Source organism: Sceloporus occidentalis, unplaced genomic scaffold, assembly GCF_023333645.1.
Source record: "Sceloporus occidentalis isolate IW3139 unplaced genomic scaffold, rSceOcc1.0.p SCAF_1, whole genome shotgun sequence".
Lineage (NCBI taxonomy): Eukaryota > Metazoa > Chordata > Lepidosauria > Squamata > Phrynosomatidae > Sceloporus > Sceloporus occidentalis.
The window spans coordinates 221,428,228-221,455,398 of record NW_028316981.1 but is presented as its reverse complement, the minus strand read 5'-3'; the positions used below and the strand labels follow the sequence as shown (position 1 = coordinate 221,455,398).

General features: G+C 38.6%; 1 protein-coding gene across 4 annotated transcripts in view; it reads right to left on the bottom strand.

Annotated features, from left to right (window-relative positions):
- Positions 1-2,407: 2,407 nt before the first annotated feature.
- Positions 2,408-27,171, bottom strand: part of LOC149323507 (patatin-like phospholipase domain-containing protein 6) — a 101,645-nt gene continuing 76,881 nt past the window's right edge. For all 4 annotated transcript variants that reach the window (XM_089489084.1, XM_089489086.1, XM_089489085.1 and 1 more), the window contains 6 exons: positions 24,351-24,499; positions 22,571-22,723; positions 21,566-21,682; positions 20,559-20,655; positions 18,461-18,576; positions 2,408-5,128 (listed from right to left, as the gene is read on the bottom strand). In XM_089489084.1, coding sequence (XP_089345210.1) covers positions 5,051-5,128; positions 18,461-18,576; positions 20,559-20,655; positions 21,566-21,682; positions 22,571-22,723; positions 24,351-24,499 — 710 coding nt within the window. In that variant the 3' untranslated portion in view covers positions 2,408-5,050. The remainder of the gene's footprint in view (positions 5,129-18,460; positions 18,577-20,558; positions 20,656-21,565; positions 21,683-22,570; positions 22,724-24,350; positions 24,500-27,171) is intronic.

The window sequence follows — 27,171 nt, the reverse complement described above, 5'->3', positions numbered from 1 at the left end:
TTGTACAGCAGGCTGCAAGTTTTATCTCCCTGCGCACTTAAAGTATATTTTAAGCTCAGTTTGCTAGAAGCATTGCAGCTAGGGTTTGCAGACTGCTTATTACTGATTTTCAGCTATTGTAGAAGTGAAATTTTTATCTCATTTTAGTGTATTGTATCTTTCAGTTTAATCTCTTTTTAGGACTTGATTATGTTTTTATGTGAGGGGGGGATTTTGGAATTTTTAATGTCTCTCTTTTAATTGTACCATATTTCACTGCTCTAATCCGCTAGGATTCCCTGAGATTAAGCAGAATTTTATTATTATTATTATTATTATTATTAGAGGTCTTGATACTGAATGACCCACCCCCGTCCTTCCTCTTTCTGTCTTTGAATTGCTTATATTTTCCTTAATGTAAACTAGATTATTCTCCCTCATACAACGGGAAGCAACAGGAAGGAGAGGCTTTTTCAGAGGTTTGCCATTGCCTAACCCTAATTTTACCTTCCATGTATTGTTACCCAAATGCCAAGCTCCTGCACTCACAGCCAATATTCAATGGGGAAATTTTATTGACTCAATTTGAAAGCAGCCAAAGCGCTCGGATAACCTAACATGGGGACCAAACCTGTGTGTACCAGTTCTGAGAAACAGAACTCCAGATTGCAAGTTCCAAAATAGTTTTATTTATGAATCAAGGCATTCACCTTGAAGAACTAACAAAATGAAAGATGGTAGCAGACAGAGACTTAAAGTATTGCAGAAGACAATACCGTACCGACTCCAGAAGTGGGACTCCAATCAGGAGATGCTGGGAAGTGAAGTGGTTCAGCAAGCTGCCTGAATATAGCCAGCTGTGTAGAGGAGTCAAATGAAAAAGTGTTTATCTCAAGCAAGATCGAATTGTTGGTGCCTAGGTGGGCATATTCATAGGGCAAAACCTGTCTTGGGGCAGGATTTGGACTGGAGTTTCCAGGAAATAAGAATTGGAAGAGAAGTTGTGTGCAAACTTCTTTCTTTGGATTCTTAAGATACACACTCCAATCATCGGGAATCCATCTTCCATTAGCCTTGCCCCAGAGGGGGTGCACCCCTGTCCAGGAGGCCCACATAACCAGCAGTGGGGACTGATTTTGATCTGAGGGATAGCCTAGGAAGAATAAGTTGGAATTTCAGTTCTACCAAAGGCTGTGAGGATGCTTGGCCTCTCCTGTGAAAAGGCTGGAATGCACCTCTGCGGTATACCATCTGCTGTGCATCATCTGCCACCAAGAAAGCTGCTCTTGAATGGGTGCCAACTTTTTGAGAGGCCTGAAACTACAACTAATTGCAGCACAACACAACTACATCTGGTAATCATCATACACAACTCTCCCTCTGCAGGTCCCATCACCTCACATACTGTGGAGCATGGCTATAGTGGGGGTCATCATACAGCTAAAGATGGCAGCATAAGTCTGGGTTTACTGAAGTCACTCTTAAGATCCATCTTAATTTGGTGGCCTAATTAACAATTTCTATACCAAATTCCTGGAAGAAAACTGGATAATTTGTTAGTCAGGATCCGTCTCTCCTATACCAACACCTCACCTTTTTTCAAACAATAACTAGTACTGTATTGATTAGTACTATTGAAAGGTCCCCCCTCAAGATGTGCTGTCCTTTCTCCAGGACTCAGAGCCATGAGTCCCTTTCGACATTGGCTCTGTCAAGCAGCAGATTTGGCCTCATGTGCATGAGCTTTTGCCCTGCTGATATTGTCTCACAGAATTCAGTTGGCAACAGAAAACTGAGTTGGAGCTTTTGTCTCTTCACTCTTGCTCCAAACAAAATGATTTGTGACTCTACCTTTTCACAAAAACAGAAGTAAAGCCATTGCCGCAGACACATGGGGAAGTGTGGCTTATGAAGTATTGGACTTTATCACACGTGAAGAATTTTTCTTAATTTCAAATGAAAAGTGAGGCCAGAATGCATTTACTTGAAGTCACTATTTCAGTGAATTTACGTGAATGCGAATTGCATTCGCAGTAGCTTCCCATTGCCCGAAAATAGCATGCCATTGCCCAAAATTGTGTGTGGTAGTCTATCATGCAATAACGTGAAACCTCATGATAGCATTCGGGCTGTCTTCCCATTGCCCGAAATTGTGTGTGGTAGTCTATCATGCAATAATGTTAAACCCTATGATTGCGTTCAGATTGCCATTGGATTTTATTTCCAATTTCCCTTGTCTGATAAAATCCATTGTCTTATCCCAAACTGACCACTGTCTTTAAGATACTAGAAGACAGCCCAGATGATGATTTTGGGATATAAATGTGGAATTTGAATGACATTCCACACAACTGGAACATGTGGTTAGGTGTTAAGAAAAGAGCAGGACTTCATTCCTGATGGAATATCACTTTATCTCACCCAACCATATGAGCAAAATGTGTAATTTCCTCCTCTGAGTATGATTTTGAATTGTTTTCCAGCTGGTGGAAGAGCCCTCTTCTCCAGCATCTTAAGGGACATTTCTCTAATTAAGTACAAAAGGTTGCTTTGGGTACAATAAACCTTGAACATTTCTCAACTTTTAGAATTAATTTGCAAGAAAAATGGTGAAAAAATTGCTGTACTGACTGCACAGGCTATGTGATGTGAGGTATAATTTTTATTTCATCTTAGGTAACTCCACGAAACTCTGTACTTGTCCAGTTTTGGAGGCTTCAGTAAGCTGGGATGCACTTATTCTTGGTCAGGTGCTGCTGATCAACCAAACTCTGTCCAATGGGGACAGGATAGTGCCACAGTAATAGGTCACATCATATGCATGCACTTTTGCTCATTATTTGCTTATCATGACTCTAGGAATGGATCACTGCAGCCTAACCTACTATTTCACCATAGACACATGGAATAGATTACTCCTGTTCATGGGCCAGGCTTCCTGTACTATGCTAGCTAGTGCCTCTGCTGTAAAGCAGGCAGTGCGAGTCACAAACCACAGATCTGGACCTGTTCATTTTTAATTTTGGAGAACAGCAGTGTTATATTCAGGGTTTCTATTCCCTCCATGAATAGGGATGATCAGGATCAGGATCGTACTTTTAAGATGAAGCACTCCCTAACAACAAAGTGAACATTACTATCCCCTGCATGTCACACACTGAATAATTTTGGTTGGGTAAGGGGATCCTAATTGTTTTTTTGCTGTTCCTCTTGATCTGAAAGCTTGCAAAGTTTTTGACACTGGATGGTTAAATAGTACCTGCTCCTATGTCCCAGAACTTGGACAGTATACTGAAGACAGTATACTGAGGGGGGATGAACATATCATAGGTGTGGGTCGCCAAAGGGGCGGCCTGTACCTGCCTATTTTCACAGTGGGGCCAGGGCAGCTCACAGGCTAAAGAGAAGTGGTAAAATCCATTCTGGAGCTCCTTCCCGTGCCTCCACCAGGCCGCTGTAAGAGGCCTGGGGCAGCACGGAGACATCACACACGCACCGTGCCATTTGGACGCGGCACGTGCATGATGTCGTCCATATGTACTAGGGTTGGCGCCATGTAACAATGACACCATCCACATGTACTAGGGTTAGGGAGCGTGCGGGTGGTGCATGTTCCCTAACACTAGTATCTGCGTGAGTACACCGCTTTATGGCGGTCTGTACCGCGCCATAGAATCATAGAGTTGGAAGAGACCACAAGGGCCATCCAGTCCAACCACCTGCCATGCAGGAACTCTCAGTCAAAGCATACCCGACAGATGGCCATCCAGCCTCTGTTTAAAGATTTCCAAGGAAGGCGACTCCACAACTCTCTGAAGAAGTGTATCCCACTATCAAACAGTCCTTACTGTCAGGAAGTTCCTCAGAATGTTGAGGTGGAATATGACAGCCTAAGTCAGTGATGGCAAACCTATGGCACGCGTGCCAGAGGTGGCACTCAGAGCCCTCTCTGTGGGCACATGTGCCATCACCCCAGCACAGAGTTTGCCAGAGTTTGTTACTAGAAAACCAGAGGGACATGGCACTTTGCAATAAATAAGTGGGTTTGGGGTTGCAATTTGGGCACTCGGCCTCGAAAAGGTTCACCATCACTGGCCTAAGTTATAAGTTAGACAGTCAGGTTCTGCCTTCTCAACAAATTAAAAAAATGTCGCCTGACTGAATTGTCTAACACTAAGGATAGGCAACATGGTGTCCTCCAGAGGTTTGCATCACATCTGCCAGTGCCAAAGTTGCCAGGACTCTACATCATATATATCACAAGACACAAACAACTTTTTTCATTTGTTTCATTTCTCTTAAAATAAAAAATAGTGAAAAGTCAGTGTGGCCCACAGCTTAAAACCTCTGGCCTAGGGACATACAAGCCAAAAGGTGCTGGGACTCAGCTCAAAGTAGGAGTAAATTAGCCAACAAAGGAACAAGTGCTTTTTGCACTGCATACAATGGTGGTGCTTCCATAACTGCTAATGCCTGTTGTGGAAGCTCAGACTGAAGCAGGAAGGCTGCTAAGGGTTCTTGCACATGGCTTCCATCATGGTATCCTCCCTCCTCTAGAAAGCAGGAGTTGTCTAACCAACCAGCTAATCTGCATCCTCTTCCTTTATTAACACGGAGTGTAATCTAAGTAAAGTGTTGTTCCCATCAACACACATTTCAGGGCTGTTTCAAGTAGCAGCAAACTAAGGAGTAGAGGGGCAAATAAGGACTGAGCTCTACCTCTCACCCCTGCCTTAGCAAACAAATTAGTGGTTAACAGTTCCACACTGAAAGGACTCAGACTGCAAACTGGCCAGCTCCATTCCTACACAGCAGTGCCTGGACAGTGTCCATCTTTGCCCAGGATTCTGGACTGTGTTCCCTTTGCAACACTCTGGTTCATACTGGGAGGTATAGCTGGAGCAGGATGCCATCTGACAATGCAGAAAGTGTTCACCAGGGCCATGGAGATTTACCACTGTGCCTGCCAGGTTAGACCATGTGATCTGGGGACACCTTGTCACTCTGGTCACATAGCCCCTCAGAGGATGGGTGCAACATTTGGTCACAGATCCTCAGCAGCAATTCCCTCTCAGGGTGTGGAAGTAGCTACAGGGGCAGAAGATGGCCCTGGGGTCCCTCGGCGGTGTCGCAGGCTCTTCTCTTCATCCTAAAGGAAGAAAAAAAGTTATGTTACTGTGACTCAGATGACCATTTGTAGCAGAAAACATTGCAGCCAAAAATTATAGCTGGGTAGTTCAAGTCAGTGTATGAAAGTCTGAGCCTCATTCTCTATAGGACATCCACTGTCTGACAGGCTATGGGATTCACTGGAAACGACTCTATGCTAGCAGAAGACCTAATGCGTTGCACCTGTGACAGGTACATTAGCAGAATGGCTAGACCAGGCCAAAATTATAGTAGGAAAGTGCAAAGCACAGGAGAGCAATGTGCTCAAACCATATTGCATATTCAGCCTCTCTCAACATATTTTACCTGAGGAACCCTTGAAATAAGTTTCAGGACTTCCGGTAAAATGGCAAGAAGAGAACAGCGGGACCTTTGAGCAGGGTCCTAGTTAAACTGACAGTGGAAGGGTAGAGCAAGGGGAGACCCCTGTGTCTCTACAAAATTCCCCGTCGTTACTCTGGGTACAGACGGGTTTGCAAAGATCTTTAAACAAGCCCCTTTCTCGGCAGCTGGAGGAGCGGAGAGTTGCTGATGAGAGAGACTTGAGATCGTGGACCGCCACGGCCATGTTCGGGGCTTCGAGAATTGAGCAGATTTTCGTCCGGCCGGTTTTAGGGGACACAAAATGAAAGAAGCGGGTTTATAAAGAACTACTGAAGTAAGTTTGGCAAACGGTTCTAATTCATCAACTTGGACTTGTGTCAGATACACGGTAAATTTTCAGAGCTACCCGTGCAGGGCTCTGCGGTGAGAACTCTCTCTTTGTTTGGAAGACATATACACGGTCGTGCTGATGATTACTAATACAGGATAAACCTCTTAAAAAGAATATAAAAGAGTTCCTAAGATAAAATACAGTAAGGGCAACAAATTTAAGAGGCTTATATCCTGGGAAGAGGAGAACTTAAATTGAAATAGACTAAATTCAAAGTAGATGCGAAAGGATCTGAATATGCACTGTGTGGGTTATAAATATGAAAGAAAAATGGTGGCATAGCAAGGAGGACTGGTGGAACTACAAATTAAGAAATGAACTAGTTTGAAAGAGGTTGCGCCGGATTAGAGGACAGGATTGAGGAGACAACGCGATTTAAATTCTTCTGATTTTTCTCTCTGTCTTTTTGGCATTATACTATCTTCGTTTATATTAATAATTAAATAACATAAGCAAAGGGAATTACAAGAAAGAATGCGGCGTAATAGAGGACGGGGGACGAGACCACACTGATATAATCGCCTTTGGGAAGACTGTTTTTTACTTGCTTCTCTTTTCTACACCTGGTTACATTATTGCCTCTTGGATTTGGATTTTTCAGTATATGAAGAGTGGAAACAAAACAGCCACAATAAAAGGAAACAAGCTATCAGGAGTAATTAAAGAAAGAGTGCGTCGGATCAGAAGACGGGGGAGGAGACAACGGTGATAAAGTTGCCATTTGGCTAGCTTGTGGTTGATTTTAATAGATACCTAATAAAACATTGAACAATTAGCAAATAATAAATATATACAGTCCGTCCTTGCCTTACGCGGGGGATCCGTTCCGGATCCCTCCGCGTAAGGCAAATTCCACTTATGCTCGAGCCCCATTGGAAACAATGGGGCTTGTGCGCGGCGGCGTGGCGCGCAACAGGCACGCGTGCCCATTCAATTGAATGGGACGCGCCACCCCTTCCGCGCCCCGCGGCTTGAGCGCGTATGCTCAAGGCCGCATATGGCGCGCCCGCGTATGGCGCGGGCACACTGTACAAGGAACAAAGACTGAGGAAGAGAAGAATGGAATAGAGAATGGGGGGAAGTTTACTACAGAGACAATAGATTACAAAACCCAAGCCCAAAGATAACAAGACTACATCGCAGAGAGCTAGAGGGAGCTGGGAAGTGTAAAGACGATAGAAATTTACAAAAAGAATCACTGGGTAAAAAGGGAGATACATTTGGTAAAACAGCACAACAGCAGACTTTTCTTGTAAATCGCATATTTAAATTGCCTGCTGAGGAAATAATTCTAAAAGGGCCTTTTTTGACTAATATTTACAACATAATTTGCATATAAACTGTCTTTATCAATGTAGTTGGGGATTTGCTTATTATAAATATACTAAGCTTGAATACTGATTTTGGAAATAATAGAAGATACTTGTTTAGTAATTTTTTGTACTTTAAAAGAGTCACATGTGTATACCTTATCTTCATAGAGTAAGAGCAAATTGAAGGAACTGCGCTCCATCTTGAAGTTGGAAACTGATGAACTTTGTTGTTAGAGATAAAGAAAGTTTCTATTTGATAACTGTACTGGGATATTGCTAAAATAGTTAAAATGTTGGTGGTAACTAGAAATGCAGCACAAAAGCTGCAAGCAGTGAGTCAAACTTTGAGCAGAAGACCCTCAGTTGAATTGAAAATATCTGATCCTAATGCAAAGATCCTAGAAGCATTCGAAAAAAAACTTCAAACAAGAATTAGTAAGATCTAGAGAAGATATCAGAAAAGATTTCAAAAAAGAAACAGATGAATTAAAATCAACAATACAAATACTGACGGAAGACTTAAAAGAAGCTCATGTAAAAATTGGCATGTTAGAAAACAAGACAGAAGACCTAGAAAGAAGAACAAAAATAATAGAACTAATTCAAAAACAAGATGGAGAGGAAAACGTAAGGAAAGAATCTAAAGCCAGAGAAAAATGTCTCAAAATAAGAGGATTGGAGGAAAACGCAAATGAGGACATTTATGAGACAGTAATACAATTTTTAGCGGAGTTAATGGATATCCCTTTAGAAGTGATGGACTTTGAGACGGATAAGATCTTCTGTATTAACTCTGCTATAGCTAGGAAAAGACATCTATTCAGAGATATAGTGGTCTATGTGATGCGTGATAGAATTTTGGAAACGCACTTCGGAAGAGAATTAGGGATAAATGATTCTGAGGTAAAAGTCTTTAAAGATGTTCCAGCTGTTGTGCTCAGGAGAAGAAAGGACTACCAATTTCTCACACAACATTTGCAGGCAAGAAACATAAGGTTTAGATGGGAACCAGTCGAGGGAATGACAGTTTCCTGGAACCAAAAAACATACAAAATAAATACAGTGGAAAAAGCAAAGAAATTTCTAGATAAACTGAAAAAATATGAAGAGTCCCACGAGGAAGAAGAAAAAAGAACAGGGAAATTTGGAAAAATCCAAGAGACCAACTGGGGAAGACTGATGAGGTAGAAGACAAACTAGTTACAGAGGAAGACAATGAAGATGTGAGATATCAATTAGGTTTTTTTAATTGCACAAATATACAGTATACACTAGACATACCATAAACTAATAAAAGCAAAAAACAGAAAAAGAAAAACACATCAGCATATTATATATCTTGTTATCAAAACAACTCCCTTATCCCTTATCCACCTTTACTTTCTTTCCTATTTCATTAACCAGTAATTCCTTATTTGTGGCTTTCTGAGTAAAATGTATATCCTTCTGTTCTGTTATATAAATGTCTCCATAGATCTACTAACGTTTGGTCTATCATTAGATTGAAAAAAGTTTGTGGCAGTTTACCTTGTTTTTCTTTTCTTTTCTTTTCAGACTTCCTATCTAAATTGGGATTAATAACTCCATTAAAGTCACCTAATACGATAATATTTTCATAGTCAAATTCCAACCATTTCTTATTTATTTCTTCGTAAAATTTTGCTTTGTTTTCTTGTAGACAATATACTCCTACCAATAAGATTTTTTCCCCTTCCCATATGATCTCTACTCCTATCAGACAACCTTTTTTATGTTTAAAAATTTCTTTTGAATCTAATGTTTTATTAACATATAAAATCACTCCTTTTTTCCTTTTGTCTATTGATGTTATAAATTCCTGTCCTAGCTTCGAGTTCTTAATCAATCTAGTATCTCCTGTTTTTATGTGAGATTCTTGTACACAGATTATATCACATTTTTGTTTTTCTAAGAACGTAAAAACTTTCTTGCGTTTCTGTGGTGAGTTTAGTCCTTTAACATTTAAAGATAGAACCTTCATTACAAAGGAAACAAACAGAATTAGATGTAAAAATCAAAACCACTTTATTGCAATTTATACACTGTCAATGTTCAATAAGGAAAAAATCAGATTTTTAAACTGAAATTAAAATCAAAAGAGAGAAGAACAAAGAAAAAAGTATGTATATATCCCTTCCTAAGAGTTACTATTCTCTATTTTCTGCTTCTTCTCCTTCTTCTCCTTCTTTGTTTACTTCTGGTTCTTGAATTCCTGGTTCCTCTTGTTTTTTCTCAAATGATTCCTGTAATCTTGGTCTTTTTCCAATTCTTTCTTCTCTGGGACTACTTTCTTTGTACCCTTCTATCTCTTTTCTGTGTTTCTTCCAAAAATCACATGCTTTTTCTATTGAGTTCAATCTAGATCTTCTTAGTTCCCAAGTAAGAGATAGTCCTTAGATTTCTTCCCGTCGAAAAGGTATTCCATGGATTTTTAATTGATCCATCAAAAAAGTATAGTCTTTTCTGGATTTCAAAATTCTTCCCAGAATATCTTTGAAAATCTGGATCGTTCTCCCTTCTATGATTAATTCTTTGTTGTAGCTTATTTGTAGGACAAGGTCTCTTGTTTGTCTTTTTACGAAATATACAATCACGTCACGGGGTAAATCTCTTGTTCTCACTGCTTTGGAGTTAATTCTATAGATTATTTCCCAAGGAAAGTGATCTTCTGATTCTTCTACGAATGTTGCCAATATCTTTGTAAGTAAGCTGTATAGATTTTCATCGCCGCTTTCTGGAATTCCTCTTAATTAAATCAATTCTATTTCTGTTTAATTTCCATTCTTGTTATTATTTCTTGATTCTCTCTTTGTTGTTGTGTTAAATTTCCTACCTCTTCCTCTATATCTTAAACATTAGTTTCCAATTTTTTCATTTTATTTGTGGTTTTCCCCATTTCCACCGTAATCTTCTCTAAAGATTGTCTCATTTCTCTCACCTGTTTTTATATCGTGTCTCGCCTCGTCCTTCATTTCCATTTTGATTCTCAAGTTATCTTCTCTCATCTCTTCTCTAATCCGTCTCATTTCTTCCAACATTATTTCATTTTGTTCTGAGAGTCTAACCGGATCATCTTCCCTGGTTGGTTGTCCTTGTTTGGTATGGTTTCTTTCCCATTGCCATTTTATTCAGTTTAAAGCATGAGATTTATTTACTTCAAGACTGAAAATTAATAAAATACCAAAATTTCTTAATTTTTCTTCAAAATTCCAAAATTTTCTTCAAAATTTCCAAAATTTTAAAATTTCCTTAAAACTACCGAATTGGACTAATCTTTTAAATACCTACCAAATTTATTCAAAGTGAAATTAATAACAGAGATTCTATGTTTTCCAAAATTTTCTGAAAATTTTTGAAATTTTCGAAACAATTCCAAAAAATTGCCAACTTTAACAGATTTCCCCATGGAATTAGGTTTCTTTACAAAGAAGTGAGTATATGAATTATTTAGATTCTTCAAATTTCTAAATTTACAAAAAATTTCAAATTCCCCCAAAACAATTCAAGATTTGCAAATTCCACAGCAGGTTTAAAGGTTTCTCAACAAGGAGTCAGATACATTACTACGGTTTTCCAAAATTTCCAAATTTTAATCGAGATTTTCTCCAATTCCCAATTTCAACTTCTCATAAACAAAGAGAGGAGAGTACCAAGGTCTCCTAAAAAGCTTCCAATTTCACTCTTTCCCCCCTCTCCTTCCTTCTCTCTTTCCCTTTCCCTCTACTTCTGTACTTCTTCAAGTCAGTGCCTGATTTATATCTAATAGCTTGTTTAAATATTAGTAATATAGCAGCAATGAGTCTCTTATTGTATATCAGCTACCAATGTCAACAATTAATTAAGAAAAGGAAAAATAGAAAGAACATTGAATGACAGGACTGGAGATGAATACAAATAACGTTTAGCCACTAAAAATACTAACAGTTCAAAGTCTGATCAGAGAACAGTGACTATAATTAAGTTTTAAAAGCTTGATTTGTTTCTGCTCCTCCTTCCTTATTTCCTCTTTCCTCTCCACCAGATGTTACTTTTTATTACTTTCCTATTACTTGCGATTTATACCGGCTAGACTAAACAAGACACCTCCTTGTGTATTCAGCTGCCTTATCTTATGTTAGTCAGCGTTTCCAAGGTCGTTTCTTTTTCTCTTGTTTTTTCTTTCAGTTACTTTCTCCCTCTATATTTAAATAATCAAGCAATACCCAGACAGTACCCAGACAATTAATCAATTGAAGAGAAATATTCAATAATCACATGAAAAAATACAAAATATCACATCCTCATCTATGTGTCAAATATATTTTCAATAAATCAGTTTTACTCTTGTATCTAATTCTCCAAGCTATATTCCAAGTACCCAATTCTTCAATAATCACTAAAAACCGAATTATCTATTAAGTTTACTTGCAAATTATCTCTGTTTCTATCTCAGTCTCTCTCTTCTCTTTCTCCCTCTCCCTCTTTGATTACAGTCCAAATTAAGTATTAGGTTTCAACTACAGGTTCCTTCAAATATTAAGCTATTGTTCAATTGTTTCATCACTCAATTGAGTAATTTATGTTCCTTTCTGAGGGGATGGTGAGGATAGTTCCAGAAGAAGGTCTCCCAAGGGGGATAATTCCAGAGCAAAGTCTCCTTTTAGATGCTAAGCAATGGATTTCTTCTTATACGTTGTTGTTAATCAATAGTTCACAAAGATGATAGTCCAAATAGTCCAAATAAACCAGATTCTCAAATGCCAGGTATTGTCCCCATCTAAACCCAAATGTATTCCCCAACGTCCTTTTGTCTTTTGGTCTCTTTCCAATCTTTTCTGTTCTGTTCACAGTATCCAAGACATTGGCTCATTATGATCCCCCAAAATAGAAAAAGGGAAAAAGGAAAAATCCAATCAGTTCAGTATATTCCTCACTTAAACCCTCCAATTTAGTCCTTGATCTGCAGAAGTTTGGATGATTTGTTGATACAAGTAAAAACCTCTGGTAAATAACAGGTATATTTATATAAGGAAAAAAAGAGGGGAAAACATTTCTCAAGTAGAGTAGAGTGTTTGATTATTTAATTAGCTCCAAAAATATCATGTAGATGTAATCTTCCCAAATTCCAAATTCCAATGGAGGCAGGGTTATCATACAGGTTCCTTTTTAAAAACGTATTCCAATAATCGAAAATATATACTTTTCAGGGAATAGTTAACAGAGTTACATTTGTTGCAGCTTTTTTCCTTTTCTTCTTCCCTAGTGATTTCTCTCTATTAAACAAGTGGCGGCAAACGCAACTCACTGCGGACATGGCTCGCCCTCTGCAATCCGGTTCCCAGCACTTCTCCTGATCTTCTCACCCATAAATTTGGGGTGCGCTGATGCCGTCCGATCGCGGCTGAGGGCCCCTCTGTCTTCCCCTTTTTCTTGGGGAGCAGATCCCTCACCCCGAGTGTCTCTGGAGCGGGGCTAATCCTTGCAGTGAGCGATCGTCGTTCAGAGCGACTCAAACGATGAACCTCGCGCCCGCCATTGCCACCGGAAGCTCCCATGAGATACCAATTAGGAGCCGCAGGAGGTTTAAACATAACAAGAGAGGAAGAAGTCGAAGAACTGGAAGTAATCGGAGTAAACAAACTATGGGACTCATCAACTGGATTGTATTCGGAAGAATTATACATAGGATAATTTAAACATGACCAAACTAATCTCCTGGAACGTCAGGGGATTGAATTCGCCACATAAAAGAAGACAAATTTTCCATCTCTTAGAAAAAGAAAATGCACAAATAAACGGCATTCAAGAGACACACATCAGAAAGAAAGACAAAAAAAATTAAAAAATTATAAATTAGGTCAATTATTTGTAGCAGCGAGAAATAAAAAAAGAAGTGGGGAAGCAATCTATATTTCTAATCAAATTCAAGCCAAGGAAATTATCAATGATGATGGAGGTGTAGAAGTTTATGTAGGTGTACATAGGTGTAGAAGTTTATTTAGAGGGAAAACAAATTTTAATTTTGAACATTTATGGTCCCCTTGAAAATAAAGCAAAATTTTACAAAGAACTCTTGAATAAATTAACCCAATTAGAATATGAAAATTTAATACTTATGGGTGATTGGAATGGCGTGACAAACCCACTTGTAGACAGAGAGTCAACTAAAAAAATATAAAGAAAAATCAAGGCAAATTGCCACTATCTTTTTTGAGATGTCTGATCTACTTTCTTTACTCGATCCATGGAGAATCCACAACACAATATCTAGAGAATACACATATGTCTCAAAAGTACACAAATCCAGCTCTAGAATTGATTTCTTTCTAGTTTCGGCTGGTCTAATGAAAGATATAACAGAAATAGAAATATTAGCCAAAAAAAAAAAAAAAAAAAAAAAAATCAGACCATAATCCTATCATGCTAAGACTTAGAAAAGATAAGACAAGGAGGGCTTGGAAACTTAACGAATACTTACTGAACAACGAAAAAATAGTAAGGCAGGCAAAAGAATATTTTTTAAAAAATTATTGTTTAGAAAATTTAAATAAAGGCACAAACATTTTAACGGTCTGGAAAGCATCAAAGGCAGTGATACGAGGATTCTTTATTCAAAAAAATATAGAATGGGATAAAGAGAAAAATCAGAAATAGGAAATATTAAATCAACAAATTAGAGTAAAGGAATTAGAACTAAGTAAGGACCTTACAAATAGTAAAATATTAGATCAAATAGGATTATTGAGAAGTCAACTAGCTGAAATAACTTCAGAACAAATTGAGAAAAAACTTCAAAGAATGAAACAAAGAGAATTTGAGGCAGGAAATAAAGTGGGAAAATTATTAGCGCTTAAGTTAAGAAAAGAACAAGAAAAAAAGATGATTTGGAAGAAGAATGGGGAATGAATTAACAACAAATTTAAAAAAGAATTCAAAAAATATTCAAAAACTTTTTCAACAATTTATATCATGAAAGAAAATGCAGTAAGAGTTTGGAAAGAGATTGTGAAATTTACTTGCAAAAATATGGCTTAAATAAAATCAACAATCAGCAAAAAGAAGCCCTAAATTCTAATATTACTATAATGGAAATAACAGAAGGTATCAAAGAGATGAAACAAGGGAAGGCGCCAGGGCCTGACGGAGTTTCGGCAGGATATTACAAAAAATTACAGGAAGAATTGGTTCACAATTATATTGTAATAATTCAATTAAAGTAATAGTAAATGATGGAATAACAAGTGAAATAAAAGTAACAAGAGGTACAAGACAAGGATGCCCGCTTTCACCAATATTGTTTGCAATGGTGATAGAAATGCTAGCAAATGTTATAAGAAAGGATAAAAATCTGGAAGGAATAAGATTGGAAAAAAACAAAATTAGTTTATTTGCTGATGATACTTTATTAACTATTAAAGATCTAAAAGAAAAAATGAGGAAAAAAAAGAACATTTGAATTTATTTGGTGAGATGACAGGACTTCAGATTAATTGGAATAAATCAGAAATGATGTTATTTAATTATACAAAAAAAGAATTAGAGTTTGCGGAACAAAAAGATTTAGGGATAAGATTAAAAAGTAATATAAAATATTTAGGAATAAATATTACGAAAGATTTAAGTGAAATGGAAGGAAAAAATTTGGTTGGATTATGGAAAGAAATTGAAAAATAATGGTCGAATATAAGGAAATCAAACTATCATGGTTTGGAAGAATAGCATTAGTTAAAATGAAAATTTTACCAAAATTAAATTTTCTATTTAGAATGATACCATTAAAAATATCAGAAGCCGAATTAAATAAGTGGCAACAATTAGTAAATGTATATTCTAATGGAGGAAAAAGAACTAGAATAAATAAGCAATTTTGGTACAGATCCTAGGGAAAGGGAGGGTTAGGCCTCCCTAATATAAAGGGATATTATGAGGCTAATCAATTAAGATATGTAATAGAAAGTATGTAAAGTATATCAGATCTGGACTGGTTAGAAACAGGAAAAGAAGAGATACATATGAAAATAGGGATTTTTTAAAAAAGAATTTAGTAGGAAAGAAATCAAGGAAATTGAAAACCCACGTATGAAAAATATACTAGAAATATGGAATAAATATAAAAAAGAATTATTGAATTAAAATTCATTGATAGTACCAATAATAATGGTAAAGTCATTTCCAAAGAATTTAAGAAATGTATTATATAAGGAATTAAAGGAAAGAGATAGATAAAATAGAAAATTGGATAGAATAAAAAATAGGAAGAGATAATATAAAAGAAAAACTTAGGGGAATAAAAATGTCATGGTTTCATTAAATGCAAATAGAACAATGGTTCAAAAATTGGAAGAAAAAATATAGAAAAGGGAAAATATACGCAATTTGAACAAATAATTCCGAAAGGAAAAGAACTAGAGGAAAATGAAAATATGAAAGGAATAACTAGCAAAATTTATAAAATATTAATGGAGAATAAAAGAAAAAAATAAACCAAAATATTTGGAAAGAGATATGGGAAGAAGAATTAGGATGTAAATTTTGTGAAAATGAATGGAATAAAAATTGGGAAACATTGAATTTGAAAAATCTATCGGTACGAATTAAGGAAAATTATTATAAGCTGATCTGGAAATGGTACTTAACGCCAGTGAGATTACATAACTATAGATAAGAATAATTCAAAATACTGTTGGAGAGGATGTAATGAAGTGGGATCATATATACATATGTGGTGGCAATGTAAATATGTAAAAAAAATTGGGAAATAGTATTATTAGAAATAGAAAATATTATGGATATAAGAATAGATAGAAAACCAAGTATAGTATTGCTATCACTATAAAATGATGTTAAATGGAAAAAAGAAGAAAGAAGTCTTGTAACAAATTTGCTTACAGCAGCGAGATTAATCATAGCGAGAAGTTGGAAAACGAAAATAAATGTGGAACTGGAGGATTGGTATGAAGAAGTTTGGCAAATAGCGATTAATGATAAATTACCATTGAAAGTGAAAAAAGGATTATGGAAAAGAAATGATTTTGATGAAATATGGAAAAAATTTATTGAAAAAGTATTAGGAAAAGAAGATGGAAAATTACTTTCATGAGATGAATTAAAATTTTGGTTGGATTATATGGATGAGAATGGCTCTGGGGAAGGGGTGCACTGAGGTGTTTTTAGTGTAAAATAAATAAAGTGTTAAAGCATATTTGGATATGATGAAACTGTAACATTTTGTATTGTAAAACTTAAAAATATTAATAAAAAAAGGAATCCAATAAAAGTTGGATGGCTGAAGTAATACTGTAAAAAAAAAAAAGGAAGAATTGATCAAAATGATATATCTAACATTTAATGATATTAAAAACAATGGGATACCAAATTCTTGGTCAAATGCCTTCATAACATTTATTCCTAAACCAAATAAAGATCCCACAGAACCACAAAATTATAGGCCTATCTTACTATTAAATTTAGATTACAAACTTTTCACATCAATTCTGGCAAAATGACTAAAGAAAATATTACAAGAAATAATAAAAGACAATCAAAGTGGATTCTTACCTAATAGGCATATGAGACAAAATTTAAGAATAATGATGGATCTTGTTGAATATTATGAAAAAAACCCCAGTACAAAAGCAATATTTCTTTTTCTTGATATGGAGAAAGCATTTGACTCAATTAATTGGATTTTCATGACAAAAACACTAGATATTATGGATGTAGGTCAAAAAATTTTAAAATGGATCTCTGCCATTTATAACAAACAATCAGCCCAAATCATAATTAACGGAGAATTGACAGAACAGTGAAATATCACAAAGGGCACCAGACAAGGATGCCCTTTATCCCCTTTATTGTGTATTTTGTGTTTGGAGGTACTACTTAATAAAATTAGAAACAACAAGGAAATAAAAGGGATGAAAATTAAGGGCTTGTGCAGATGATTTGGCACTGATATTGGAAGAACCCAAAGAAAATATACATAAAGTGATGACAGAGATTGAAGAATTCGGGAAATATGCAGGTTTAAAAGTAAAGAAGACAAAATCCAATTTCTTAGCCATGAACATGTGAAAGAAATAAACAGATAGAATTCAAGCAGAAACAGGTTGTCATTGTTGCAAAAAGATAAAATATTTAGGAATAGCATTATCAGCGAAAAATTTGGAACTATTTGACAATAATTATACAGCTGTTTGGAAAAAAATTAAGGAAGAACTCCAAAGATAGAAATTATTAAATCTATTAATGATGGGAAGAATCGCTGCAATTAAGATTTCCTTGCTACCCAAATTGATGTTCTTATTTCAAAACCTACCGATTATTCATAATGACAGAATATTTAAACCGTGGGAAACGGAAATCTCCAAGTTCATGGGGGGGGGGGGGAACAAGGATAAAATGGAAAATAATGAAAGATACAAAAGAAAGAGGCGGTTTTGGGGTCCCTGATTTCAAATTATATTACTATGTGTGCGCATTTATTTGGATCATGGATTGGATTACACTCAAAGATAAAAAATTCTTAAATCTGGAAGGGTTCAACAAAATATTTGGGTGGCATGGATATCTATGGTATAAAAAGATTAGCTGTTAACAAAGAATTTGAAAACCACGTTATCAGAAAATCATTATTATTAGTATGGAACAAAGTCAAAAACAAATTTTATAGACAAATACCGAGTTGGGTATCTCCACATGAGACTTGGAAAGTTGAAGTAGTAACTAATACAGGCACCCCATTAAGGTACTCAGAACTACTTGAATGGGATGACCAAACACTGAAAATAATTTTAGTTATATACTATTTTAGTTGGGACTATCAATAGGATTCTGGTCGTGACAACCAGTTTTTAGCCTAATGTATATTTTACTTTTAAAAAATGTAGCTGTCTGACAAGTAGCTCTTGGCAGGCTCGATGTGAGACACAGTCTCTGCAAGATCTGTGAAACCTGCACTGGAATACATCAGCACCTAGGGAATGAAATGGGGGTGTGAGGAATGAAAAGCAGCAATTTCAAGGCTGCTGATATTGTGTATTGCAAACTCCTGGATTTAGTTTAAATGAGGAATTTGTTAAGTTTTCAAGCACCATGGGTAGAAACATAATATACATTTTATCTTTCATGATAATGGTTTTGCAATAATTCACAATCTAGGGAACTACGAACCCTTGCAAGTGGAAAGGCTTGGATCTTCATGGCCTAGACTTGGGCTCTCCATGCATAGGCAAACCCCACTCCCATACCCAGGTAGGCTCCCCTTGAGCTAATTGGGAAAACTTACTGTTTCAAAGACACCATTCTGCTCTGCTGGGGCAAACGTCAATTCCTGCCCTTCTTCTTCCCGCACAGCATCCATCCCTTCTTCCTCATACTCAGTGAGGTAGTCTGACTCTTCTCCTGGTTGGTAGGGAAACAGAAGTTCCATCATTCCCATTCACTTCTTCAGCCAAAGTAGAGTACTTCCTTCAGGTCCACCTTCCACAGTGGTCCTTTTAGAAAACTAAAGTTCATAAAATGGTGGACCTTACCATCCTAGTGTAGAGGAATGTATACATATGTGTGAAAGAGAGGCAGATGGGAAATGCACATATATGCACATATGCCAGCTGCTGTGGTGTGGCTACTAGAGTAATGAAGATCAGGAGTATGATGGCAGAGTGCAGATATGCTGAAACCAGCCCTATTTATTTATGTTCCACCTTTCTCCCAAAATGAGAATCAAAGTGGCTTAAAACAAAATGTTAAAAATACATTTAAAAATATATTTATAAACTACATTTTAAAAACACAGTTAAAAAATACAGCACCCATCTATTTAAATTCTGCCTTTCTTCTGCCCGGGAGGTCAGTTGCCAAATAACAAGTAGCAATAGTAAGTGTATTTCTACACCGGTTATCCGTGCACTTAAGCACTCCCTAAGTAGTTTACAATGTATAAGCTAATTGCCCCCAACAAGTTGGGTACTCATTTTAGCAACCTTGAAAGGATGCAAGCTTGAGTCGAGCTCCTCAGATCTCCTTAGGAAGGCTAACAGGTCCATGCTGAGCTGTAATTCAAATTTTGGACTCTGGAAGTCTACATCTAACCCTCTAAACCAGATGTAGGGAACCTGTGGTCTTTTAGTTGCCAACTACAGTGGTCCCTCCACATTAGTTGGGGTTAGGGGTGAAGGACCACCGTGAATGTGGAAAAACAGCAAATAAAAAAACAACAACACTATTCTTTTTATCTAAGAGAACATCTCTTTAGGAATCTCCAGATCCTCCAGTGCAACTCTGTGGTAAACATCTCACAGAATCATAGAGTTGGAAGATACCACGAGGGCCATCCAGTCAAACCCCCTGCCATGCAAGAAATCACAATCAAAGTATCCCTGACAGATGGCATCCAGCCTCTGTTTAAAGATCTCCAAGGAGGAAGAGTCCACCACTCTCTGCCAGAGGTTGATCATATAAACACACTGGAGGACCTACAAATGCCTAGAGAAGTGTATTCTCTAGGAACTTCTAAGTTCTCCAGCACAATTCTATGGTGAACTTCCAGCACAATTCTATGGTGAACTTCCAGCAGAGACATGTGCTGTGTCCACTACAACCACGTGCAGAGTTGATCCACGCAGACAGGATGCCACGAGAAGGCTCTTGGAAAGACATCTGCAAAGGCTTCAGGCAGAGAAGGAAAAATTCCTCCCATGCAAGCTGACCAGCCTTGAGCTCCTGGCTTGAAGAAATAAACACTGCTGGACAGCAAGGCTCTCACTCAAACAAGAGGGCTTTAATCACTTGTTGCAAGCTATTTACAAGATCACACAGAGTACCAGACAGCCGTCTTGGATACTCACAGCTCTATATACAGACAAAGTGCTTCGCCAGTCACCGACCACAACAACCCAACACCGGAGATAAACATCTTATCCCTTTTATTGGTGGTCTTGTGTGAAGTCATGTAGTGGTGTCTTGCCACCAATGAAACCTTGCTGGTTTCATCCCCAGGGCAGGTTGCATCATACCACTTCCCATGATGCACTCCTTGACTGACTTCACCAGCTGTGCATGTTGCATCAGATGTCCCATGATGCACAGCTCCCAAATGCTGACTCATGCACACCTGCCACTTGAACTGTGGTTACCTCTTTTGCAGTTCCATCTAGTGGCCACATCCATGTCATTTCCAGGCCAAGTGTGCCACATGGTCCTGACAAGAATTGCTCTGGAGGACTTAAAATTCCTAGACATAACATATTAATCAAAACTACAAATAATCAAAGCCACAAATGTGAATGGCCAATTATATTCCCATCATCCTGCACCTATGCTCGCTGGGGCTGATGGAAACAGTAGGCCAACAACATTGCTTTAAAGCACTGGTATGTACTTACCGTCTCCATAGCTGTCTGACAGGTAGCTCTTGGCAGGCTCAATACGAGACACAATCTCTGCCAGGTCTGTGAAACCTGCACTGGGACACATCAGCACCTGGGGAAAGAAAGTCAGGTGAAGGGGAAGGGAAGGAATGTGAAGCAGCAGATTCAGGGCTACTGATACTGTGTATTGCCAACTCCAGGATTTGAAATAAATCACTCCATTAAGTAGCATTTATTTCTGTAAATTAGTTTTTGGGATTTCTTTTGTGTCCTGGACCAAGGAGGACAGAACCTATTCCACAACATACAACATACTGAGCAAGACTCTCTTCTTTTCTATAAGATGGGAAAGTGCCATATAAGCATAAGTGTTGGATTAGGACTCTGGAGACCAGGGTTTGAATCCCCCGGCTTAGCCACTGGATAACCTTGGGCAAGTCACAGTCTCTGAGTCTCAGAGGATGACAATGGCAATTCCCCTCTGAAGAAACTTGCCAAGAAAACTCCATGATAGGGTCGCCATAAGTCAGAAATGACTTGAAAGTACACAACAACAACAACAACAACAACAACAACAACAACAACAGGTGTTCACACATAAAGCAGGTATTACATGTTGTACACCGCCCTGATCTACGGAAGGGCGGTATAAAAATAAAATTTTTATTTTTATTTTATTTATTATTACAGAATCCACACTGGCATAACACAGAAAAACGAACATGGGACCTTTTCCCTGCAGCAAAACATATGTACTAAAAATGAGCTTATTTTGGACAGAAGGAAAGATCTGATGTGATCAATCAACCACCATTCTTATGGTGTCCTCAAATTGAGTCAGCAGATTTGGGTCAGCAAATTCATTCTCCATGAACCTTGCCTATTATGGGAGAACTGGGATCCCTGGGCTTAGCTCTCCCCAATGTATTTCCCCCAAATTACTGGAAAAAGCTGCCAGCAAAAGTAGTCCTGCAACCCCCATGGCAGGGTAATTTCTTCCCTTCCCTGATCCCCATGCTTACATCCATTCGTTTGCTCTCATAGAAATCTGCTGAATGCCGGTCCTTAACCATTTTTTCAATAATGTCTCCGCGGCTCCAACCATCAAATACCACTTTTCCATGTTGGTAACCCACATCCTATGAGAAACAGGCAAAGACAAATCACTTGAGAGTATTCTGGGGCTACAGGAAATTTTGAAGCAGCAACCTCCTGTTAGGGTTTTCAACTGTTGCAGCCCTATGCTGGAGATTATATAGTTGCCACCAAATTTTACCACATATTAAATTCAAAGCAAACCTAGGGGGTTTGAACGACACAGCCAGGGAATTTCAGAAGCCAAGAGTCTTTTGGTGAGTCTAGAAAAATGGGTCAGGGTGGGTTTTATCCCCCCCCCCCTTATTGGAGATGCTGTAAGGACAGCCATGCATGGCCTTTGTCTGTGGCCAAGGTATTATGAGAAAGTGATGTGGTTACTTATTGGTCTGGGAAAGTCAAATATCATGCTGGATCTTGAATTGGATGGCTCATGTAGGCCTTAGCCCACGTTCTATTTTCAGTGTCAGGACTTAACCTTGAAGGCTATGGAATAGCAACAGTTGAAAGGACTCCTGAACAGAGTGCCTCTTCCTTACCCTACACAGTCAGCAAAAATATATTACTGATTATTGTATGGTTAAAAGTACCGTTTCCAGAGTGAAAGGTGGTTTTTTACTATGTCCTCAGTGCTCCCATGCTCAGTTACATAACAGGACTGAATCTTGATAAACACCCAAACTTGCCAGGCGCTAGCACCAGATTTAGATTGCATATAGGGCCCAATTATGAGTGCAGTTCACTCCTGGAAGGAGGCTGACAGATTTCAAAAAAAGTTGGGCCACCTTGTCTTAGTGGATACAAAGCTAGTCACTCCAAACTCTGTGGGACAACAAGATGAGACAGCTTCTCTGTCCAGTGCAGCCCACCCAGCCTGACAATTCTCTGGTATCTCAGTTATGAATTGACCCAGCTGGGCCTTCAGAACTCACATAGATTTCGTCAAACTTGCCAAAGTCCATGGTTTTGAAGCGATCGATGGGTGGCCGGATGTACTCACAGTACGAACTGCTCTTCACCACCTCCAGCTGCCGCACACAGGAGACATAGGCCAGGCGGGACTGGATTTCCGCCATGTCAGGCACCTTGAATAGGAGGACAAAGTTGCTTGGTGGCACAGAAAAATGAGGCTTTGTCTGCGTCTTTAATTTCCCTCTTTCAGCTTTCCTAATCCCTAGCATGTCTCACTACTTGCACAACCAAGACATAGGAGAAAGGTGGACAGACACATACACAACCAGTTTAGAGTGGAGGAAGGGACCTTGCGCCAGACAAAAAAAAGGGGCCAACCCAAAAAGGAAATGAAAGGGAGTGACATACCAGGGAACTCTGAAGATGCCCACAGTAGGTATTTCTCCCTCCCCTTTTTGCTACCCAAAACAATGGTGCTCCCTCCCTCAGGTAACATTATAAAGTAAGGAAAGGCAATCTGGCACCCTCCAAATGTTTTTGATGACTGTTTCCATAATTCCTTACCATTGGCCATGCTGACTGAGGCTTCTGGCATTTGTTTTCCAAATTACTGAGAAGCCACTAGATTATGTATCATATGTATCAGTGGGCAGGAGTTTGAGAAGAAAAGTTAACAGAATGTTCAGTAAGTGGAACAAGAACCCTGGACAGGCATCTGTCAGGTAGAAATGTGGCATATCTAAACTGAGCCCAATTCCAGCTTGATCCTCTGGTACAGACTTAGAGCTTGAAAAGCAGTGAAATGAAGCCACATCTGTACCCCAGAGACAAATCTAATTCAAGTATTACCTTTGTGTGTTTTTAAGCATAACTTTGCTCTATTTCTGTATTATGCAGTGACAGAAAATTGTATTTCAAAATTTACATTCAGGCTAAGTGAATATCCTCTTTTGATTTTGGTATTTCTCTGAATCCCACCAGTATCCCCAGCCCAGCCCTGTATCAGGCAGCCAAGTCCTTCCTATCTTTTCTCTATGGGAATGCATGAATATCTTATCAGCTTTCAGACCACATGCATTTTTACCAAAGTGCATCTTTTTATGCATTTCTCCTCATAAAGTGTGTTTGTGTTTATGTTTTAAATACAGACTTTGTAGCATTATGCATTTTTTCATATGTACACATAGTTTTGTACTATTTCATCTTCACAAAAAACAAACAAACAACACAACACTGCAAGACTTGGAAATGTATGGATTTCTGAGGCAAGATCTGCTCATCTTGTTGCTCGTCTTGGGTGGAGTTTTGGTAGGGCAGTGCAAAAGTCATTTCTCTTTCACCTCTAGTTGGGGGGTGGAGTGAAGAAGTGCAAGCTGTTCCACAAGCGTTATTTAGGGTGATACATTTAAGGGGATGTATACAACTATATTTGACAGTGGAATACGCTACCTGGGAGAGTGGCAGGGTCTCCTTCTTTGGAGGTTTTAAACAGAGGCTGGATGACCATCTGTTGGGAGTGCTTTGACTGTGTCTTGCTGTATGGCAGAAGGGGTTTGAGTGGATGGGATCTCTTCCAACTCCATGATTCTATTCTAAAGTAATCCCAATGATCAACTATATTAGAGAAACAATCCCATTTCCCACAGCAGCATCTTGAACGATGGGTAAAATGTGACAGAAATTCTTTGGAGATGGGAAAACAGCAATCAAAGGAACTTCTCAGGCTTGGCAGACACTTTGGGATGGATGCACCAGCAGCGCATGGAGCAAGGAAGGAAAGGCTGAAAGGGAGACACTGACCTTAACTTTCTCAGCCCAGGGGTTGAGGCGTTTCCAAAGCAACCACCAGCCTGACAGGCTGTCCCCATAGTTGCACAGGTCGGTCTCATCCTGGCTACCCACATCAATGGCAATGACGGTCTTAGCCCCCATGTTGCGAGCAATGTCAGCTATATTAGGAGGAGAGAGAGAGAAGAAATTTCAGGGAGAAAGCTAGGAGTGATATTCATTTCTGGAAAGAGAGCTGTGGGATACAGCAGAAGTCATGAAAGAACCAGAGAAGTGGGTATAAACAGTGCTTAAGAGAAGCAGATTCCCTCTGCCCTTCTTCTCCTTTCAACACTCGGGGTGGGTGGGGGGTGAGTGCATGCGCACGTCTGTGTATACATGAACTGTGCATAATCTGACAAGCATGAAGAAATGGCTTTTTCTTTTACCAACAATACAAATGGAACCACCCACCACATTTCCCTGAACCACAAAATGTGAATATCCTGCTGAAGTCAATAGCTTGGAGCCCTAAAATGTGCCACCACTATTCGTTTTTAGAGCAGGGTGCAAGCAATAGCAACACCAACTGTCTCTCGCTTTTCCTTGGAAAAACAGCCTTATTTCCAAATTCCATTTCCCAGCAAGCTGCACAAATTTGTACAAACATCAGTGTTAACATGCAGGTGGCTGGTAATTCAAAGAACCAGAAACTTTGGTAGCTCATTAAGCTATATTTGTTTTGCCCTTCCTTTTACTAAGTCACAACTAACAGGCTGAAACATCATGTCCGCAGCTTTTCATCTGATGTTTGCATGTAGGTTTCAACTTGTACCTGTTGCACTTGGAATGTATGTGTCTATACTTGTGTTAAGCAAGTGTCTGGTACAGAATTAAAATCAGTATCCTGAGTATAGATTTTAAAAAATGTTTCAAATCCTTATGTAGACAGAAAGATAATCTTAAAGCCACGTGGCAGTCAGTGCCTTGTGGCATCACAGAAGCCAAAAAGTGAGATGATTCCATGCTTTTTTCACCTCCTGTATAATTAGCATAAACAGTTCAGGTGACAGAATTTCATGGCCTAATGTCATACAGTAAGTTCCGCTTGCATTGGAAAACAAGACAAACAGGAAATCAACATTGAGCTATTGTAGCACAGAAGAACAAGACTGCAATAACAAAAGCCTTGGACAAAACCAAGGCAACTGTGGAAGTATCCGTTCCTCTCTGCTCAGCACCAAGGACACCTTGTCTGGGAGGCTGGAGTTTGGATAGCACAACTCAGGAAGGATGCTGAGAAATCAGGAAGAAAGGTCCCAGAGGAAGTTTACTCAGATAAAAGAAAATCAAGAAAGCAAGTCACATGACAAAGGCTGGAGGAACCAAACAGATTTTGTTCCGAGGAAGCAAGATTTTAAAAAGGTTCAAGTATGGTGACAATCTTTACCGTTATAGAAGGAGAAGGAAAAAAAGGACAAGTATTAATTAGTTCCACTAAAGAGAGGAAGAAGAACCAGGCATTCAAAGAAAAACAACTTGGTTTAAACATGAGGAAAAGAGCAATTCAGTAATAGAGTTAACATAAAAACAGATGACTGGCAATATGCAGTAGTTGCTTAAGAGGGTGCTTCATAAAAAAGACCCTTGAGAGGAGACATGGGCAAACTCTGGCCTGTGGGCAGCATATGGCCCCAAGGGCCATTGTGTGCCCCACAGGAGCCAATAATGCTTTTTTGCTCCCAAATGTTCTCTAGAAGGCATGGGAAGCGTGTTTGCCATGTTTTGGGTCTATCCCAGGCCACTGCAGGCCCAAGAGGGCTTTTTATAGAACAGGATGTGATTTCTACGCACGTCTTGTTAAAAAAAAAATACTCTCCTGGGCTGAAAATCGCCCAGGGGACTAAAAATACAACAAAAATGCTTCCTATGCCTCCTGCAAACATTTGAGGATGCTTGTTTTTGCAGGAGGTGGATGAGGATGCTCTCCAAAGTCTCCTGAGGGTTAATGCAGCCCCTTAGCCTTCTGCAGGTGCCCATCCCTGCTTGCAAGGGTTTGTTTTGTGGCCCATCTAGAGTTCTTCTTAAGATAAGTCTTGAAGATTTTGTCGTTTTACATAACTGCCTCTTGCAGTGCAGACGCTGAGCAAAATGGGAACAACCCCACCATAAGATCATCTGCAATGCAAACTAGAAGCAACTTTACCTAAGAGGAAACCTCAAAATTATAGTGTGGTGAATGCTCAGGATAAAACTAAATGATCATGTGAGAGTCAGGACTGGAATTCCCAGGATCCTTATTTTATTTTTATTTGCAAAAAGTGGCCACACTGAGGTTGAATTGAACTATGGCTGTGAAACTGGTGTGCGTATAACTCTTTTCCTAATTCAAACTTTGCACACAACTTACAAGACTCACATTGTGCCATGCATCGTTTTTATATGAATCCACAATTCTACAGGATGGAGTAAGGATTTGCTTCATGGAATTGGCTAATGCCCCCACCTCACACAGTGCTTGAATTATTGAGGGAAAGATAGGTGTGATCTTAGGTTCACCTCAGTTTTTAGCCAAATTAGAGGCTGTCTGTGAAAGGGTTTATTTGACAAATAGAGAAGGAAACCAGAGTTTAGTTGGCTCTTCATACTGCCTCACAACCACACTATGGGTGTGAACTTTGTGCTGCGAATACATATATACAGGACTAGGAGAAGGAAGGAGCCACAGCCAGGGGACATTTTCTTCAGTTGCCCCTAGACTGTGGAATGACCTGCTGGAAGAGATTCGACAGCTGAGTACATTGTCCAAATTTAAAACAGCACTGAAGACCAGTCTCTTCTGGCAGGCTTATCA